The 21,707-nt window shown below is 41.2% G+C and overlaps 1 protein-coding gene across 2 annotated transcripts in view; it reads left to right on the forward strand.

Moving 5' to 3' along the window:
• TTC39C (tetratricopeptide repeat domain 39C) overlaps positions 1–21,707 on the forward strand; it is a 69,202-nt gene that overhangs the window by 29,482 nt on the left and 18,013 nt on the right. For both annotated transcript variants that reach the window (XM_072152050.1, XM_072152049.1), the window contains exons 2-7: positions 1,222–1,270; positions 7,500–7,625; positions 9,323–9,437; positions 17,144–17,498; positions 19,815–19,983; positions 21,358–21,451. In XM_072152050.1, coding sequence (XP_072008151.1) covers positions 1,222–1,270; positions 7,500–7,625; positions 9,323–9,437; positions 17,144–17,498; positions 19,815–19,983; positions 21,358–21,451 — 908 coding nt within the window. The remainder of the gene's footprint in view (positions 1–1,221; positions 1,271–7,499; positions 7,626–9,322; positions 9,438–17,143; positions 17,499–19,814; positions 19,984–21,357; positions 21,452–21,707) is intronic.

The following is a 21,707-nucleotide window of genomic DNA, read 5'->3' on the forward strand; positions in this document are numbered from 1 at the left end:
AAGCATTTTGCAAAATGTATGAACCTTTCCATCAATGTTAGTAAGCAAAACCCTTGTGGACATCAGTTTCCATTTTTACAGAACATCACAGGGCTCCATGGTAATTCACATTGTACTAGAATTAAATTTAGATAGATACAAAGGATTGTGGGGTCTAAAATATATGTTTGCTTTAATTAATTAATCTCCACTCTGTCTTAGAAAATCCCAGTAGTCTATGTAGTAGTATTATGTAGTGCTATGAATGACATACAACGGGGCACATTTACTAAGGCTCCGATGGACGCATTTCCATTGGGTTTCCCGAATATTTCCCATTTTCCCTGAATTGACCCAGGTTTTTGGCGCACACGCAATCGGATTTTGTTGCATCGGCGGCTTTCATACGACAACCCGACTGATTTGGACAAACTGCGGAATTTAACTTTCAAAATGGTGTCGCAAGATCAAGCACTTACATGCACCGGGAAGAAGAAGGTGAACTCCGGCGGACCTCAGCGGGGGAAGCGACGCATGCAGGAAATTGGACGCACGATCTTGGTGAATCGCGGCAGCTCCGAATCCTCGTCGAATATTCCAGATCGGTGGAGGCAACGGGACGGGTAAATAAATGTGCCCCAATATGTGGGGTGGAGGAGCTTTCACAGACTTGGCCGAAGGAAGGTGAACTCTGTCTGCTGTGTTCGATACATACTAGGGGAAACGTGTAACAGGATTTTGGTTGCAATTTTTGATTTGTTATACTATGAATGTGCTGGAAACTTCATCATGTTTTCTGATGAGGACCAGTCATATCTACTTTGTGGGGGTTGAACATAGTTCCAATTGTCAAAAGTTTTCTCCTATTTCTCAAGTCTTAGTAGGGTATGGACAATTAAATAAAGGCTGCTTCATTATTATTCAGTTTATGAAGTTACAGTAAAAATATCACCATCCCTCCCCCTATCATGTGGGAGAAGCTTGGTCCTTTAAATTTTGTATATGGTTGTCTGCATGAGTTTCATAAAGTCGGAAATAAGGTGAGTGATGCATCCATTACCATCAGATCTAGTCCATTCTTACATAGGTCAGCAATAAAGGATTGACAGTACGTAATCTGTGGGTTGCCAACAAGTTTGTGTTCTCAATATTTTTCACATCTGGAACTTGATTTTTTTTTTTTTCGGAATTGCCATTTTCATAACCAATGTAACCATCCCACCACTATGTTTTGTCTTGTAGGAATCACAGTCCATTAATGAGCTTTGGAGCTAGTTTTGTCAGCTTTTTGGTAAGTCAGACAGTATTTTACAATCATAATAGTTTTTTTTTTGTTCACACCATGATTGTCTTTCTATTTAATTCATTTGTTATTATGTATTGTAATAATTACATATACCAGTGCCTGTTATGACCCTGTATCAAAATATGGGGGGAGATTTATCATATCCCAGTTAAAGGTCACTATAGAGCCCAAGATAGGGGCGTCCTAAGGGACCTTCATGCAGCCTCTAAGGCCCATTTCAAGCTCATTTACATATAACTTTTGAGTTCATAGATAAACCAATGAGATTTAATATACACAAAAAAGGAATGATAGAAAAGATATTTCATACCCTACCTAAGGGAGTTTCTAGTTTAGAGGAGTAAAAGCTGGTGACAAGGTCCCTTTTTAATGAGCAAAAAAATACACACATTAATCCCGTTAAAAAATAATTAAATTATAAGACTAAAAATGTATTTTTGTTGGTAAAAATGTTGACAGTTGCAAATGAAGAAGCACAAGTACGGTAAATAGAAACAAACAAAAAAAAATCATTCTTTTCCAATCTAATGTTCCCCTGATTTATCTATGTTTACCGTCCTAAAACGATTAGATTCTTTACTCACCCGTAACTTTTCCAGTATGATACATATTCTGCACGTAATATACATGATTCTAGTGCAGTCATGTGATGGCAAGTCAACAAAATTCTATTCCCTTTTCCATGTTGGTGTATGATCAAAATGTGGATAATTATGTTTAGAAAAACCAACAGCTGAGGGATATCCTAATAATAATGTAATTATATTATCCAAAAACAGGCAGCACCCCAAGTTGTGGAAAAAATGTGATCCTTTTATTCCATAATGAGCAACAACAGCAACGTTTCGGCTCAAGAGAGCCTTTTTCAAGCCCAATAATAATCAAGCCTAATAATAATGTAGAAATATATTCAAGGTCATAGTCATAAGCATAGTGATCTATAGAATAAAGATAATGTTATTTTCATGGTACGGTGAACTGCCCAAAAATAATACAAAAAGGTAACCAAAATTGTCAATTTTCTTTTCCTCCATACAATCAAGAGTTAATAAAATCTCATCAATAAGCTAATGACCCACTTAAACGAAGTATTTGTAAAGTGCATCTCATGTCACAGAAAATAAGCCCTTATATGTCCAAATTGCCAAAAGAATAAAGATTGTATAGCCAATAAAAAGTGACAATGCATAATCTGCTCTGAATGGCGCAACTTCCCTTTGATGCCCTGGTGTGTGCCCAAACAGCAGGTTACCACCACATATGGGGTATTGTTATACTCGGGAGAGATTGGATATCAAACTTTGGAGTGTTTTTGTATTTTAGACACTGAGAATGTGTACATTTTTTGAAAAATACATTCATTTAGCCCAAAAAATTGATATTTCAAAATCTGTGCATACGATGAGGGGTGTAGTTTGTATAATGGGGTTTTACTATTATTTAGGCCTCTTAAAGTGACTTGAAATCTGAGCAGGTCCCTCAATAGCGTGATTTAGTTTTTTAATGAAAATGTGAAAAATGGCACCTAAAGTTCAAAGCCCCATAACCACCTACAAATTGAGAGGATGCATAAAAAAAGTCGGCATAAAGCAGACATTCGGTTAATGTTAGTTATCAAGTATTTTTGCTGTTATGACTATGTGTGGTAAAAGTAGGACATTTTGAATTTCGAAAATCACACATTTTTTCACATTTACACCAAATATCTGTTTTTTTCTAAAAGTATACCCAAAACATACCACAAAAATATTTCAGGGTTAATGACATGTGGTGGAATAACAACCAATTACGTCTCTGCTTCTAACCGCAGCAGCAGCAGACAATGGCTCCTGTATATGGTGTTTAATAAGTGGATTTAGGAAAGGGCGGGGTGAAGACCTGGTCTGTGACATTCCCTGAGTGCTGTGCAAAATTTGGTGATTGTAAACGCGATGGTGCATTTTCCTTTAGTGGACATACATACACACGCCCACACAAACACTCAACTCTTTATATTAGATAGTAGATTAATTACATACAAATGTAAATGCCCAGATGACAATACCCCTTTAAGTCAAGATGGAAGTTTTCACCTAAAAGGAAAATTACTTAAAGGGGTATTAAATAAGTTTCTTAAATGTACTCAGGATAACAAAATAACATATTCACAAATTCACTGTTAATAACAAAAATAAAGCATTTCAGCAAGTCCAACCTGTCTCAGTCCTGGTGTACACAATTTCAGTTGCCCCCAGACATGACCCTGTAACTTCTGTCACTCTCTGTGCTGTGCCTGTAGCCCCCCCCCCTCCCCCCTGCAGAGCTTACACTGACACTCACTGTAGTGATGGGAATTCCAGCTCTTCTTAGTGAGCTGGCTCATTAGGCTATGCTCAAATATATAATAGGGAGCCGCAGACCAGTCAGTTACGGGTGGGGTTACGCCGGCTCTTAGATCCGGCTCGTCGCAAACGACACATCACTAACTCGCTGACATCCTGCCCGGCAAACAACACATGGTAAAAGAGAAGCTGCAAACTACAACCTACAAGCAGATAAGTGATCCCGGGGAAGGGGAGGCAGGCACATATCTGTGAAAATGGAGATGTAGCAGGGCTGACAGTGTAAAAGTCTGTCAACCTCTGTCTGTCATGCCTCTGTGTAATGGGCATCTCATCATCTCTCATCAGTCTCATCTTTTACTATGTGCAAGTACATTTCTATGTCAGAAGCCAGATGAAAGTGTATATACACCTTATATCCTGATAATGTAACCACATTGTCACCCCACAGAACTAGATGGATAATACAGTAATGTGTCTGCTAGAGTGGCCCCACCCACACCCTGGAATATTACACAGGAGCTACAACAGCAAAACTGAGTAAAATTGTAAACTAAGGGGTTAAAATGATCTGTATTGTGTAAATATCACTAAGATGTGAGAATTTTCTTTTGTGGGAAAACCCCTTTAAGGGTACATACACATGCGGTAAGTCTGCCGTGTGGGCATATTGCCGTGTGCTGGAGAGGAGGAGGAAGTAACCCATCCTCCTTCCATAGAAAACAGCGGCTCACGGCCGCACACACGCCAAAAGATACTGCCAGCTCTATTTTTTTGCGGTGTGCGGCCGGGATCGGTGCCACACGTGTGGCACCGTATCCCCGCGGTGCCGCTATTGCCGTCTATGGGGACGTACATGCAGCCGCATGTACGTCCCCGCAGACGGCCATGTGAATAAGCCCTAAGCTTCATATTTTGTGTGATAATATCATAACCTGGATGGAGAGATGTTTTTTTTTTTCTCAGCCGTACAAATCATGGCACTAGTTCTATATTGAATTATAAAATGTCGGTAGTAATTGAATGAATTGATCATCAGCTTCTGTCACTAAAGAAGCTGTCCTCACCCATGCATATTCATGTCTACACATATGAAAATTGTGCTCACGGTAAAATGGAAGATTTATGCAAAGCAGCAGTTTGTTTAAAGCTAAACATTTGGGATTTCCATCAGCAGTGATAATATTTGGCTGCTGGCCGTGTAATGGGAAATGAAACCTCGTATGTTAATTGGCAGGAGGGAAATCTTATCAGATGACGTCTATATTTAGTCCATTAATAAGCAATCCATTTGTCCCTTTGTATTGTACAAGGCTACAAATGTCCATGTAATATTCTGCTTTTATCTGCCACTCACTGAGATCCTTGCATTGTCAATGACAGATGATTGATGCTTAGTTATTGTACATTTACGTTTAGTATCCCTGGACACACGGATGATCACGGGATAATAAGTCGGCTATGTTGACTGTGGTCCTCTCGGGAAATAATTTTTCTTTTACCCTTCTACTGTTTTCCAGATTCCACACTTGTGTGGCCTGGTTAGATTTCCTTTCATGTTTTATTTGCCAAATTAGATACAATGTATAAATTCAGTGTAAAATTCTGGGGATTAGGACCAAGAACATTATTTTAGAACCCACTTTTTATGAGTCCGGTTGCAACTGACCCAAAAACTACAGAATTGTTGTAGATTTTATGAGATCAAGATGAATGGATGGTGACCCAAAGGACCATCAGAAATACGATGCACCTTTTTATTTTATTTTATTTTTTTACTTTATAGCTTTTGTAATAGACCTCTGCAAGGTGTGTATATGTATATAATATACAGGTGCATCTCAATTAATTAGAATATTTTCATTCATTTCAAGAAGTATAAACTCTTATGTAACATAAACACTTAAAAAACTTGATTCTGTTTGTAAGGATTCTATGTTGATCATTATGGGTATGGCCAAGGCAAAAAAACTCACGATCTCAGAAAATAAGAATATTATATAAGACCAAGTATAAAAATAAAATTCTTGAACACAGAAATGTTATCCAAATGATAATTATGTACCGTGATTGCACTCAATATTTGGTCAAGGCTCCTTTTACATGAATAACTGGATCAATGCTGTGTGGCATGGAGGGATCAGCTGATGGCACTGCAGAGGTGTTATGGCATGGAGGGATCAGCTGATGGTGCTGCAGAGGTGTTATGGCATGGAGGGATCAGCTGATGGCGCTGCAGAGGTGTTATGGCATGGAGGGATAAGCTGATGGCACTGCAGAGGTGTTATGGGATGGAGGGATCGGCTGATGGTGCTGCAGAGGGGTTATGGCATGGGGGGGTTAAGCTGATGGCGCTGAAGAGGTGTTATGGGATGGAGGGATCAGCTGATGGCACTGCAGAGGTGTTATGGGATGGAGGGATCAGCTGATGGCTCTGTAGAGGTGTTATGGCATTGAGGAATTAACTCGTGGCACTGCAGAGGTGTTATGGAAGCCCAGGTTCTGTGATAGCAGCCTTCAGCTCATCTGCATTGTTGGGTCTGGTATCTCCAGGGCCGTCAATAGGAATTTTGGGGCCCGTGATGACAAGATTTTTGTCCCCCGATTTCCCCCCTGCCCACCACACACACACTTTAGTTCCCATCTTACACTATTATGCCACGCCGCATACAAGTGCTTCATAAATTATTTCTCCTATATATAGTTCCCTGGAATGAATTTTAGCATGTACCCCCAATTTGTGATATACACTGCACCCCCTGAACTAATTACATACAACTCCCCTAATTAAGGGTGTGTACATATAACAAAGTTCAAGTGTCGGGCTTCAAAAATACTAACTCTAATTAATCCTTTCACTACCCGTGACGTAATAGCTAGTCAAGGGTCAGCTGCGGATGCATGGAGAGGGGACATGGGCTGAGCCCTCTCCATAGCCGGTAAGTCTCTGCTGCATATCGCAACAAAGATTTACCGGTAACACCCGCGATCGGTGCCACCATCTTGTTGGAGATCGTTGCTCCACGTGACGTCATCGGGAAGCTGCGATCGGTTGCCATGACAGTTCCACTCTGACATAATTAGGATTTACTGGATGTTATTAGCGCTGTGGATTTCCGCACAGTTTTTGTGCTCCCTGTGTAGAAGGATTGTACTGTATGTAGGCAGAGCTCTACAATAAAAACCTTGCTGGCGCCTGGGATCAGAGCTAGTACCATGTATTACAATAATCCGCATTTCCCTGTGTTGATTACATTTGCTACACACAAGTCCTTAGACTATGAAAGATCTGGTAAATGACATGGTCTGGTAGCAGATATCACATATCTGTGTGCGATTGTGTAGTGAAAGGGATGACGTGTGCCACTTCTGGATGAGCAGCGCTGTGACTGCACAGCTCAGCACTGACCTTGCTGTGCTCTTCTTCGTCCTGTGTCTAAAGATAGAAGCAGGACTTTACTTCTTACCAAAAGGCTACGCAGAGCCCCTAAGGCATGTGTGTGACGGCTCCAGCTGCAGATGCTATTCTTTATACGTCTTGTCAGATGTCTATGTTGTGTTTACAGTAAGTTAAAAAATGGCACACTTACCACTTTCTACTGTATTTGTTACCAGCATAATACTGCTGCTGCCCATTTACTAAAAACCGTGCAAATCTCACAAAGATTTTTTTGTTTTGTTTTATGACTTCCATTTAAACATCATGTATAATGCTATGAAATGGTGTGCCTGGCAGAGGGGTGGCAGTGGGTGTAACCTGTCCGTAAGATTCCTGATACACACAGGCCACTACTATAAATGACACATTACATTAACTTAAATAGTAACCTTGTATCTGATTTATATGATATTTGAATAGTTGATCTGTAATAATCACTGGTTTTGTAATGCAGAACGCAATGATGACTTTCGAAGAGGAAAAAATGCAAATAGCATGCGATGACTTGAAGATGACCGAAAAGCTGTGTGAGAGTGATGAAGGAGTGATCGAGACCATCAAAAATAAGATCAAGAAAAATGTAAGTGTACATGCTGGAAAGCCTATCGTATGCAGCATACAATGCACCCGTAATTCCAGTGCTTTATGTCATCAGCTCACAATTGCATTTGATTCTCCTTTATTATTAGTTTACTGATGAAAAACTGATCTGTTACAACGCCCATTAATGGACATTCAGTGGCTTCCATTATTGGCTGCACCACGTCTGTTTTAGTGATAGATTATTCCAGAGTTGTAGACTGGGTTTTAGGATTCATTCAGACAAATGTATGCTCTCCCAGACCTTAGCCCATCAATGGGAACCGTGTGCTTAACATTGGCCGCAAACGGGGAGTTTGCAGCCCACTGGTGATGGGAGAATGAGTGCTCCTCACCCTATCCATGTCCATAGGAGCTGAGTGACCGAGCCACAAACATGAATATTACCTGTTCTCTAACTTGTGACGCAGCCACCCAGCTCAGTCATGGTGCGGTGAGACATGGTGTGTGGCTAGCTCATTACCAATAAAAACTGTTTGTTGTACATGTCGCCTCAAGCTTTAGACTTGAACATGTTAATTACAATTTGATTTGAATATTTAATAAATGTTCACAATATCCATGTATATTAAATGTATATATTTATAGTCAAGGGCAGAGGAGCCTTAAAGGGAACCTGTCACCATTTGAACATATACAGCCAGTGACAGGCTTCTATAGATCCCTATTAACTAACACCCTGACACCCTTTTTTTACCTAAAAATTGTTTCCCTTAGATCCACATAAATCATCTTTTATCTTATATTACCTGGCATCAGAGGGGGCGTGTAGTGCTCGGCCAGCCCCTCCCATCTACTCCTCCCCATGTCTTATGCTTCCTTACTATACAGCAGTTCATGTCATGTGACCAGGGTGACATCATCTCAGGTCTTTTAGCCTCTTAACAATACCAAACTGTACCCCCATGTATGTATTTGACCACATAAAGTCACAGCAGCCGCCATGGACATCTTTCTCTCCTTCTTCCATGGAGGCTGCTGTGATTTCATGTGATCACACACATGGTGTACAGTTTGCTAATGTTGGAAGGCTAAAGGACCTGCGATGATGTCCCTCTGGCCACATAGCAGGAATCTAACACAAGGCATCGTGTCTTCCCTCCCCCTCAGCACTGAGAAGTATTTTTCAGGTCCCGAAGACCTGACTTCTGGACAGTTAATTTACACATCATCAACAGCGTGCATGCAGGGGAAAGATGTATGCCAAGAAAGAGTAACAGCTTATTTAACTATTTACATAACTGACATGCCTGTATATGAAACCACTGATTGATGGTTCTGATCAAGGGTAGAATAAACAGAGCAGCCCACTTTATGAGCTGCTCACAAGGAATCCTGCCAGACTGGGCAGATTGTCAATTCGCATCTGAACTGTGACGTCCATTGTTTCTGTTCTTCTTTGGTCTGTCTATTCCTTTGCATACCATATATTGTCTGTATAAAATTATTGCCTATCCCTAATATTTTTTAAAAACCTATTTACGTAATCTAACAGCAAGAGATTTGCTTGTTTTGTTCGGCGTCATTGTGTCCACCACAAACTTCATTCCATTTTCTCGGCATGGTAATTTCCAGCCCGTTGCCTATTATTTCTGTTTTTAACCAGTTCTATGCTGATCACAATAATGCAATAATAAATAAATGTTTAATCTTAACACACGGTTTTCTCCTTAACAGGTTGACGTTAGGAAGTCTGCCCAGTCTATGGTGGACCGCTTGCAGAGACAGATCATTATTGCAGACTGCCAGGTTTATTTAGCTGTGCTTTCTTTTGTTAAGCAGGAACTGTCAGGTGAGTCTTCAGATTAACAGAGATGTAAAGGGTGAATTATGCTGAGTGCTGGCAGACGTATTAACTTGCTGTGTGAGTCAGACTGTACTGTATTGTAGCTAATGGTCTTACTGTCATTACCTACTGTGTATGAGACAATAGGAAGCGTTGCTGAAAAACCGGTGTACATTGTCGCCTGCACTTGCGTCAGGGGAAAATTGTGTACCATTCCATATTTCTGTCTTTACTTACCTTTTATGTATTTAATATAGACAATATAATAGACTTGTCATTTTGAGCAACGGCTTTTATATGTCTCTTATATCCAATAAAATATGCGCCATACAGATTACAGTTTATTCTCTACTTTACCTCCTGGGGATTAGAAAGGCCATTCTCTTTCTCACCCCTGGAACTGCATGTGCTCTCCTGCTTCCCACTGTGCACACTTCCATTCAGAGACCGTCAATCTTGTTACTAATGTGTTCTAACGGAAACAAAAATGAATAGATTTATTAGTTGCAAATTCAAGGCATTTCGATATTCTATATAATGGGTACCGACAGATCACATAAGATCCCATTTACAATTATGGGCTCTTTGACTTCCATTTGGATGTCAATCCTTCTACCTGACTAAACAGTCCTGCAAGAAGTCTATTACTTTTGACAGAATATGGAATGAAGGTTCCTATATGATGAAGATGTTAACATACTGTAGCCTGATACCCTTGTCATCGTAATGAGCCATAGTAAGTAGGTAATAATAATAATCTGTGTGTGTGTGTGTGTGTGTGGTCAGAAATGGATGAATATTTATATGCTGTGAGTATTAGAACGACAAACCATGACAATGATGGGATGGCAGCTTTGCATTTACTAAATATTCTAACATTTTTAAATTTTGCCCGTTTGGTTCCATAAACTGCATTAAAACTAATGCTGCAATCTTATTGGCCATTGTGGGTTTACAATGTGCCATTTTGGGAACTTTTTTGGATTTGTTCCTATGTGAAGTCCTCCACCAAAGAAACATTTGGATGGACCCAGATTGTCCCTCTTAAGGACAACTACCAGCTGGTTAACTGATGGTAGATGTCCAAACTTACCTGCTCGTTCTTTATTCTAGGTAATGGAAACAACTTTGTTATCTTTAAAGATATCTGGATTAGGGTAGAAAATGTCTTTTTAAAAATATGTAGCTGCTCTGGCTACGTCACTGGAAAGCCTCTTGGCTCCGCCATCAGCTTATGTATGCATGCCCCCACTCTGTACTTGGTCGATCGTGATGTTGCGTCCATAAAGATAATAAAGACGATTCCAACCCCTAGAATAAAGAACGAGCAGGTAAGTTTGGACATCAACCGTCAGAAAACCTGATGGTAGATGTCCTTAAGCTGGGGCCACAGGGGTACATGGATATGACAATCCAGTCTAAGCTACAGTACATCCCAAGGTTGAGCTTGTGAGACCTGCGTATTACCAGGTGATAAGTATTTCCTGACTCCCAGTATATGTAGCACCTGACCACATCGAATAAACAATCTGTTACCACTGCCTTACCAAGGCTTCCCCAGTGACTGCAACCTACAGATTCCCTACAGCACTTTGTTTTAGCCGGTGCTCATTGGATCGCTATTTAGCCTATGGTCGGCACGTTTTAGCCTTATCCCTTCTAATTAATTTTGTTATAAATATTATTTATAACAATTTATTTATATTCCTACTAATAATTTCATAAAAATCCCTCTGTTTATATGATTTAATGTTTTAGGTAAGTCCATTTTCTGCTATAAGTGAGGATGACATAGGACAGAGCTGTACTTGTCCCTCTGGTCATTGTGGTTTCTGTATCTGATAAAGACCTTCTCAACTTCAGCGCTAAGAACCCAGATATGCTGCGGACAAGAGGAATATCTGCCAATTCCTTCTCTTTATTTCTAATTTCTAATCGGTTAAGGAACCTTTCTTTTGTCTTTTTTTTTTTTTTTTGCTACTGGGAGGTTAGCCCTTCACATCCATCTGTATATACACAATGGGACGTCTTCAATTTTGCCCGTTTGGTTCCATAAACTGCATTAAAACTAATGCTGCAATCTTATTGGCCTTCACATCCATCTGTATATACACAATGGGACGTCTTCAGTTGTAGTGTCTTGTACAAAGGAAAGCGCCTGAGGAAGGATGAATAAAATATGAGCACTGCATTTGACAGCTTTATGATGCTGGCGTTGGTTAGTTTAGCAGCCATTTGCATACATTTAATGTAAATATTCTTTAAGGCTTACTGAGCATATTGTACAGAGTCCTACACCGACTGTCTGGGTCAGAGTACTGGTGTGTTTCACTTTTAAAAATACTCTATATATGAGTAAATAGGAAAAATTATCCTGATGTAACCCTTTTACTAAACTCTGATTTTTCTTATGCAATAAAAATTCTGCAGCATTATTTTATATAACTGCTGGTTTGGGGGAATGTTGCCTAATTTATTTTTTTTTTTTTAACCAAAAGTCTATTTTTTATTTTAATACAAAACTTCTCAATTATTTGCCTATGACTCCCATCTCACTTTATTGCTCCTCTTATCTTTTCTTTCCTTATCATCCCCCATGATGGCCCCCGGAGGTTGCTTCCCCTACTTATGTAGGGACAGAAAATTGAGAGTTTCAAAGGCCCCCTCCCCAACCTCCCTTCAGTGTTTTTCCTGTCCCTGCTTCTCCAGGTCCTCCTTCATCCGAATTTGTGGGTTCCACTTGAGGTCCCCAGGTTCCGTTTGACATTTTAGGCTGTGTCATCTGCCATACAGCTCCACGTTGGGTCTGCGGTAGCTGGCACATTGTCTTGGATGAACTCTTTGGAGGACTGAGACAGAACTAAAATAGTCTTCCCTGTCTTTGAAAACCTTAAAGGCCTAGTTCTGGATGCGTGGAAGGATCCAGAAAGATATCATAACCTCTCCAAAGACTTCAGGAATAGATTTTTATTTGACCAGGAAGAAACTAAAATTTGGGGCAACAACCCAAATGTAGACATGTCCATCGCTAAAGTGGTAAGGAAGACCAATTTACAATTCAAATACTCCACCCATTTAAATGATGAAATGGATAGGAAATTGGATTACTTGCTTTAAAAAGGGAAACCTCCATGCTCAGTCTTTAAATGAAAATTACAGCAACCTCTGTATCTCACACACTTCTCTTTTTGTTAGATGAGCTAGAAGTTCACTTTAAAGAAGGAGCACCTTGTGAAGTTATCCTGGATTCCTTTCCCCTACTGAAATCAGTTACAGCATTTCTGGCAGAAGCATCAGCAGGAACGATCCGTTCTGCGGCCAGGGAAGAGGCACACTCAGATGTGTCCAGGAAAGCACTCTGCTTAAAGCAAAGGAGTGGGGTTATACGCTCCATGGCAAAATTATGTAGTCTTCCTTTTTCTATTTGGGGCAGAACTTGACAAAATCTTGGACAAAGCTGCAGACAAGAAGAAAGGCTCTTCTGACCCAAAACAACTACATAAGAAGCAGCTTTAGGTCTTCTAAGAAACCAACAAAATACTTATTGAGACAAACCTGGAAACAAGGATTCCGGAATAGTTCTAGAGCAGGGAAAAACAAGCCCTTTCTTTTCAGCTCCTCCAAGCGTCCAGTTAAAAAACCAATAATGCCAGGTTGAGGGGAAGAATGAAGAATTTTCATCCCCAATGGAATAATATAATAAAGAGCAGGTGCTTTCTATTATTGAAGAATTATTTTATAGAACATGTGTTCTCTCTTCCTCAAAATGCTGTATTATGCACCATAGATCTCAAAGATGCTTGCTACCATATTCCAATTCATCGGGATTCCCAGAAATACCTCAGTTTTGTTGTATTGACCCCCAGGGGAGAAGTTCATATACAGTTTAATGCCTTATCTTTTGGTCTCCTCGGCTCCCCAAATCTTCCCCAAGTCATGGCAAAGGTTGTAAAGTTCCTAAGAATAGAAGAGGTCCTCATCGTTCCATATTTCAACATCGTTCCTATTGGTTGGCAATTCGGAACTGGAACTCCAAAACTCCAGACACAAATAACAATAGAAGTTCTTCAGGATCAAGCCAGGATCCTAAATATGGAGAATTGAGATCTAGTCTCAAGCCACTGGCAGCTCTCAATGAACTTCTGGACCAAATCCTGACTGATAGCAGTCCATTCTTGCACAATCAATGCTTGCATTTTGTCACAATTTGTTGGTTTTTGTTTGTCCACCCGTCTCTTGATGATTGACCACAAGTTCTCAATGGGATTAAGATCCTAGGAGTTTCCCGGCCATGGACCCAAAATCTCTGTTTTGTTCCCTGAGCCATTTAGTCATCACCTTTGCTTTATGGCAAGGTGCTCCATCATGCTGGAAGAGGCATTGTTGATCACCAAACAGCTCTTCGACGGTTGGGAGAAGTTGCTCTTGGAGGACATTCTGGTCCCATTCTTTATTCATGGATGTGTTTTTAGGCAAGACTGTGAGAGAGCCGATTCCTTTGGCTGAAAAGCAACCCCACCCATGAATGGTTGCAGGATGCTTTACAGTTGGCATGAGACAAGACTGGTGGTATCGCTCACCTTGCCTTCTCCGAACACGCTGTTTTCCAGATGTTCCAAACAATCAGAAAGGGGATTCATCACAGAAAATGACTTTACCCCAGTCTTCAGCAGTCCACTCCCTGTACCTTTTGCAGAATATGTCTGTCCCTGATGTTTTTTTTTTTTTTTTTTTGGAGAGAAGTTGCTTCTTTGCTGCCCTCCTTGACACCAGGCCTTGCTCCAAGAGTCTCCGCCTCACAGTGCGTGCAGATGCACTCACACCTGCCTGCTGCCATTCCTGAGCAAGCTCTGCACTGCAGGTAGCTCGATCCCGAAGCAGAAACACTTTTAAGAGACGGACCTGGCGCTTGCTGATCCTTCTTGGGCGCCTTGGAGCCTTTTTGGCAACAATGGAACCTCTCTCCTTGAATTCCTTGCTGATGCAATAGATTGTTGACTGAGGTGCAAACTTTCTGCTGCGATACTCTTCCCTGTTAGGCCAGTTTTGTGCAGTGCAATGATGACTGCACGTGTTTGTTTAGAGATAACCATGGTTAACAGAAGAGAAACAATGATGCTAAGCACCAGCCTCCTTTTAAAGTGTCCAGTGGTGTGATTCTTACTTAATCATGACAGATTGATCTCCAGCCCTGTCCTCATCAACACCCACACCTGTGTTAATGGAGCAATCACTGAAATGATGTTAGCGGCTCCTTTTAAGGCAGGCCTGCAAGTTGAAATGTGTTTTGGGGGAAAAAGTTCATTTTCTAGGCAAATATTGTCTTTTCAATTAATTGCTGTTAAGCTGATCACTCTTTGTAACATTCTGGAGTATATGCAAATTGCCATTATAAAACCTGATGCAGTAGACTTTGTAAAAATTAACATTTGTATCATTCTCAAAACTTATGGCCAAGACTGTACTCTCTGAATCCAAGAGCTGCTCCTTAGGGCCTAGATGCTTTTTTTTGCAGACCTGGGATAAAGACCTACTATATGCCTTTTCTCCAATTCCTATGATCAACCGGGTTCTTCAAAGCAGTACCAAGGTAATCCAGGTAGTTTCTTTTTTTTGACAGGTTGGGTTTGAGAAAGGTTTGAGGCCCAGTATGTTGAGGGTCCAGATTTCAGCTAAGGGCCTTCTTGAAAGGGGTCTGGCGGAAGGTGTGTAAAAGATTTTTGCAAGCCTGCTCCTGCTACCTGCAACCTACCATAAGACTCATACCCTCAGTGGGATGTATCTATGTTGTTAGACAAGGAAAGGAAAGGATTTGCAAGGAAGCTACTTGGAGTAGAAATATTACCTTTGTAAAACATTACAGGCTGGACATTGCTTCTTCTGGAGAACTTGCCTTCGGATGAAAGGTACTTCCAGCTGTTGTACCTTCATAACTGGGGATAATTTGATGTATCTCCGGGAGGGGGCATCATGGGGGAAGATTGGAGAGAAGGAATTAGTCCTTGGCGGTAATTTGGTTTCCATAAGTCCACCATGATGGCCCATATATTTCCCTCCCTTGTTTCTGTTATTATTTTTATGGTTGTGTATGTGAATCTAACATACTAAATAAAATTGAGTAGAATTTTCTGCTGGTGTAATTTTTTGGTAAAAACACTGAAGGGAGATTGAGGGAGGGGTTTTTAAATTCTTAAAGGGAACCTACCACCCCGATTCTACCTATAAAGGTAGAAGGGGTGGTAGGTGGATGAATGGGACGTGAGGATAGCCCTTTTCTGGGCTAATCCTCACGTCCCGGGTGTCTTTTACAAAACTTTATTGGAGGCATATGTAAATTTTTTTTTTTATGCGGCTACTGGGGCGTGGAGTAGCCGGACATGAGGCTACTAGTCGCGGCTACTCCACGCCCCAGTAGCCATGTTACTCCGCCTACCATTTAATCTTCGGTGCGCAGCTCCTCGTAGCTGTGCGCCCTCGTCCTGGTCCCCCTGCATCTGTGGCCTTCTGCACATGCGCAGTAGCTCCGGCTGCGGCCTCGCAGCGGAAGGCCTGCGTTCTGCACATGCGCAGAACGCAGGGGACCAGGACGAGGGCTGGTCCTGAAGATTAAATGATAGGCGGAGTAACGTGGCTACTGGGGCTTGGAGTAGCCGTGACTAGTAGCCTCATGTCCGGCTACTCCACGCCCCAGTAGCCGCATAAAAAAATTTACATATGCCTCCAATAAAGTTTTGTAAAAGACACCCGGGACGTGAGAATTAGCCCAAAAAAGGGCTATCCTCAAGTCCCATTCATCCACCTACCACCCCTTCTACCTTTATAGGTAGAATCGGGGTGGTAGGTTCTCTTTTTAATTTACTGTCCCTACAGAGGAATGGGTAGCAATCTCCAGGGGGCTGTCATGGTGGACTTATAGAAACCGAATTACTGGTAAGGACCAGTTCCTTCTTTCCTCCTCAATGTTGCGGGCTTCTATGTATTCCCTTACCTTTCTTTGCCCTATTTTATCTTTTTGTGGCGGCTACTCTCTGCTGGTGATAATGGCTCTGATGTTAAATCCGCACCTTCGGTACAGAGTCCACATCCATCTTATGTTTCAGGGCCTCAGAAGAGTGGAGGATCAGCTTCCAGGAACTGAACAGGCCTGGGATCCAATGATTTCTCCATCCCCAGGAGTAGTGTAAAATCATCACTCTTTCCTCCATAGAGGTCAATAATAAAAACCAGGAGCTGGAATGTTCAGTTCCAGTTCTGCAAAAAAGTCTGAATCTTGGTGAACTGAATGAGCAAAATAATCAAATTAAGTGGATTTAATCGGCCAGCCCCTGTTCCTTGTGGATCGCCTGGCATTGATGGGTGAACGCTATTAACCCGGCCGATGTCCACTGCAAGTGACATCCCACCAAAGATGGCCAAGAATGGGACCTGCCCTATATTTTGCTGTGCGGGCAGTCAGCATGTTCCCGTCGTGATGGTGCACTGCACCGATAAGGCAATGGGGTTGAGAGTTTAGCCACAGTTTGTGCATGAGGCCTTACTCTGCATTGTGTTGTATCTGTTATTTCTGTTACAAGTTTGACGACTAGCTGTTCCCATTCTCTTCTGTAATGCTCAGCACAGATGTGAGCATCTTATTTTACATTCTGTATATACCTTATGGTATTAGATGCCAGAAATAATCTTATCATCTTTTTTTTTTACTTATTCCACAGCTTACATAAAAGGTGGTTGGATCTTGCGCAAAGCCTGGAAAATTTACAACAAATGCTATGTGGACATTAACTCCCTCCAGGAAATGTATCAGAAGAAGCTTTCTCAGGAATCGTCTCCCTCTGATGCTGCGAATGATAATCACATTTCTGTTGAGGGTGTCACGGATGAGGCTCTGAACAGACTGAAAGGTGCTGTGAGCTTTGGCTACGGACTATTTCACCTTTGCATATCCATGGTGCCCCCAAACCTGCTCAAAATCATCAACTTGCTGGGGTTTCCCGGAGACCGTCTGCAGGGGCTTTCTTCACTGATGTATGCAAGTGAAAGTAAGGACATGAAGGCCCCTTTAGCTACGTGAGTAGCTATGTTGTAACACTATAATAGTAAATATAGTGTAAACAGTAAGTAACCGTTATAACAAATGAGGGGGAAAGGTACGATGGGTGTAAAAAGGTAACTTGGGGATATGCTGGTGAACTTGATTTTAATGAATTACATTTTTACTTTTTGAAATTTGTAATTATATATAATTATATAAATATCTTATAAGTCTAAGAGCTGGTTATTCCAGGGGCCAGGGTGCTGTGCTGCCACAAGTAGTTTTTACATATCTGTGCACTTATATCCAATACTCATGTTCATACAATCCTTTGTCTGAGCCTCTCAGTACTGTTTGTTAACGCTTGTCTCTGGCAAATTCACGTCGTCCCCAGTCCTCCCGTTCTGTACATATGGTGAACAAAACATTCAATTCCTAAAGATTGATGGTTTCTTAGGTGCCTTCTATAGACTGTTTGCTGAATGGGAGGGATCCATGTACTCATAGGTAGTCACTAAGACACAGAATATCTGCAATAGCTTGAAGGTGATTGAAATCAGATGGGAACTGGCCTTAAAGGGAACCTTTCACCAGATTTTATCTATTAAATAACTGTTAAAATCCCTCATTTACCTATAAATAAAACTCCTCCAAAATCACGCAAAATGAGCTGAGAAGAGACATATTTACCTGAGAGAAGGCAAGTGTAAAAGCTGCATGAGTAGTGTCGCTATAGATGCCCCTATCTTTGGTTCTATAGTAACTATAAACAAGTTTTGGGTCACATTAATGATAACATTATGTTATGTTGCCTTTTTTTTTTACCTGTCTGTATCTCCAGATCTGTAGCTCACCAAACCACAAACCTGATGTAATCTGAAAGATGAAATTCTTATCTTTAATATTTCAGCATGTTTCCAAGCGCCATATAACTGAAGAAAGAGGAATCTGAAGTGACACTACCACTGCAGCTTCTAAATTTGACTATATCAGGCAAATATGACTCTTCTCTGCTCCTTTTCATGTAACTTTTTGGAGGAGATTTATTTTATAGGTAAACAAGTGAGATTTCACATAATGGTGGAAATCCTAGAAAGGATATTTCCTACCCTACCTGAAGGGGCTTGTAGTTTAATGGGGTAAAATCTGGCGACGGCTTCCCTTTAAAGGACATCTACCACCAGTTAACTGGTCATTCAGTCTAGGGGATGGGGGGACCGCTTTTTAACATGTTTTAGGCCATCTTTAATAATGAAGTATGAACTTTGATAAAGTGCCGGAGGCGCTCAGACTGATGGCACCCAAGCGCCTCTTGGCTTCCCAGACTTTTAATTTATGCACGTCCTGGCTGCAAGCCTCCTACTGCTCCCAGCTGGGGAACTAGGAGAAAGCATGCGCCCGGCTTGTAATTCCCCGGCTGGAAGAAGGCTTGCAGCGGGAGGGCGTTCATAAATTAAAAGCCAGGGAAATGGGCATTTTTACAAAGTTCATATTTCATTGATAAAGATGCCCAAAAACATGTCAAAAACTGCCCCCCATCTCTAATTAAGTCTAATTAAGACACTCTACCACCAGTTCTGTATTTTCCTAAATTGGTTAAGCTAAGGTGCAACATTGACAAAATATTCTGCTTTGGTCATACCTACAACGATCCAACATATAGGGGAAGATTTACTTACATTCCCACTGGAGTTCCCCGAAAGTGCATTGTCCGACGGTAATGCGCTTTAGCCGCAATTCACTAAGATTGTGCGCCTGATATCGCTTCCCAGCTAAGGTCCAACAGAGTTCACCCTCTTTTTACTGGTGCATGTAAGTGCTTGGGCTTGCAACACAATTTGAAAGTTAAATTCCGAGCTCAGTCCGAATCAGTCGGACATTCTGATGGCACGTCCCCTTATTTGTGTTGCATGGAAGCCAACATAGCTGCGCCACAAAGGGATCACGTGCGTCACAATCCCAGTGCACACACTTCTTAAATACCTGTGCAAGCCGTGTAATCCCCAAAAAAGGTGCACAAGTAAATGAGCCCCGTAGTGCGATACCTTATTAGACAAATTACACGAATAAACAGTATATGTGTCAGCCACAATGTCACGTGAAAGTAAGTCATGATTGTCAACTTTTGGTTCTTTCAGATAAATACTTTCAATAATAAATGTATTTATAAGACAAATATGCTTGTATTACATACAGTCCGGAGGACAATGTATGCCATTTCATACAATCCACGTCTGTTGTTCCTGTAGCAATAGGATTTTTTCAGTTGTTATGTCCTCATTATCAGTGTCTCCTCTTATTTGCCTACTTCATAAAACTACAACGTGTAGATGTTTTCCCCTTTCATACAGGCTAGCCTTGTTGTGGTACCACACGGTAGTCCGCCCTTTTTTTGCACTTGATGGAAGTGATAATCAAGCAGGACTAAAGGAGGCCAAAGAGATTCTCCTCAAGAAAGAATCGGCATATCCCAACTCCTCATTATTCATGTTCTTCAAAGGAAGAGTCCAACGACTAGAGGTATTCCTTCTCCCGCACGTCACTATGACACACAGGAATGTCCTTTATCTATGCCGCCTGGCACATCATTCTGACGTTTATTAGTTTTCTATGAATGTATTGATCATTATTTCCAGGTACTTCATATGCTTTGTGTTACATATAAAGCAATATCCCGGTGTAGATGTGTAAGGGCAGTTTTCCAGATGTAACAGAGCACTTATGTTGTGTGATTTAAGCTGACGTTACATGAGTCACATACAGTATGTTGCTGCAGAGAAACACTTGTGTGACGTGCCCATTTCCTATTAGAGCCATTTACTTACTTTTATTATTGTATGTTCTAATTTAATACTCTACTTTTGCTATTTTGACACTGATTGTAGGTGGTTCAGAGAACAGTTAATGTACATTCTGTGCTCTAGAGTCCTAAAAAGCATTATTCATACTGTATACTGCAGAGGAGATGACTGGAAGCATATCAATTCATGCCCATTTATGGAAGTATATTGAGGATCCGTGTCATGCTCCTTTGTATCAGATCAGGAATGACTGGATTGCTTATTTCATCATGGCCATTGGCATTAGCATTTTTACCTTTAGCTGTTCTAAAACTATAATCTTCCATCCAAATCGAGCCTTGTAAACCAGGCACACTCATGGCAATCTTATATTTGTTTATCCATGGCCTCCTTCCTCCTAAAATCAACTTTTAAAATTATGCTAATGCAACTTTGAGGCTATCCTAGCCCCTCCGTGGTCTCCCCCTTCTCCCCCCTGTTTCTGCAGCACATATGCAGTGTGCACTCACTTCCATCTCATTCATAAGTAAGTGGAAGGTACAGCCACACCCCCAGTGCTTGACTGACAGCCTGTATAATGACGTGACACTTCTGGCTCCTCTATGTGCTTACGGCCCCTGCTGCCTGTGTGTATGAGATACACCTATACATATGGCTGACCGCCTGTATAATGATGTGACACTTCTAGTGTTGGCTCCTCTATGTGCTTATGGCCCCTGCAGCCTGTGTGTGTATGAGATACTCCTATACACATGACTGAGAGCCTGTATAATGATGTGACACCCCTGGTGCTGGTGGCCATGCCCCCTGGAGATACTCCTATACACATAGCTGCCTCTTGTAGCAGGTGTAACAGCCTGACATCCTGTTACTCCTATACACTACTTGTATGGCTGCTGTCTGTGTATCTCACAGGCAGCAGATAAAGCACAGGCACTAGCAATGCTTCACTATACATTTCACACAGATATGAGCAGGGGGGGGGGAGGTTAAGGATCCATCCCAGCCTTTATCTAGTCAATTCATACATTAGTCATTGCAAAATTATTGCAAAAATAAATTATTTGTTATTAATTGTCTGATTCTGTTTTAGTGTCAAATAAACAGTGCCTTGACCTCTTTTCACACTGCCCTGGAGCTTGCCACAGAGCAGCGGGAGATACAGCACGTCTGCCTGTACGAGATTGGTAAGTGTGAAATGCAGCTTTCATTCAGTGACCCTACAAAACCATTATTGAAGTTAGTGCATGCCACCTCTATCATAGACAAAGGCTATGCCAAAGCAGTGTGTTATTTGTGGGCATCTATGGATCCAACACTGCCTTAAGCTGTAAATTAAAAAAAAAAGTAGAATATCAAGAAAATAAAAATATAAAATCCATTTTTTTTGGGGGGGGAAATTCATTCCAAAAACATGAAATGGAAAGGCCAAAGGACATTTTG

The sequence above is a fragment of the Engystomops pustulosus genome, chromosome 5 (genome assembly GCF_040894005.1).
Source record: "Engystomops pustulosus chromosome 5, aEngPut4.maternal, whole genome shotgun sequence".
Lineage (NCBI taxonomy): Eukaryota > Metazoa > Chordata > Amphibia > Anura > Leptodactylidae > Engystomops > Engystomops pustulosus.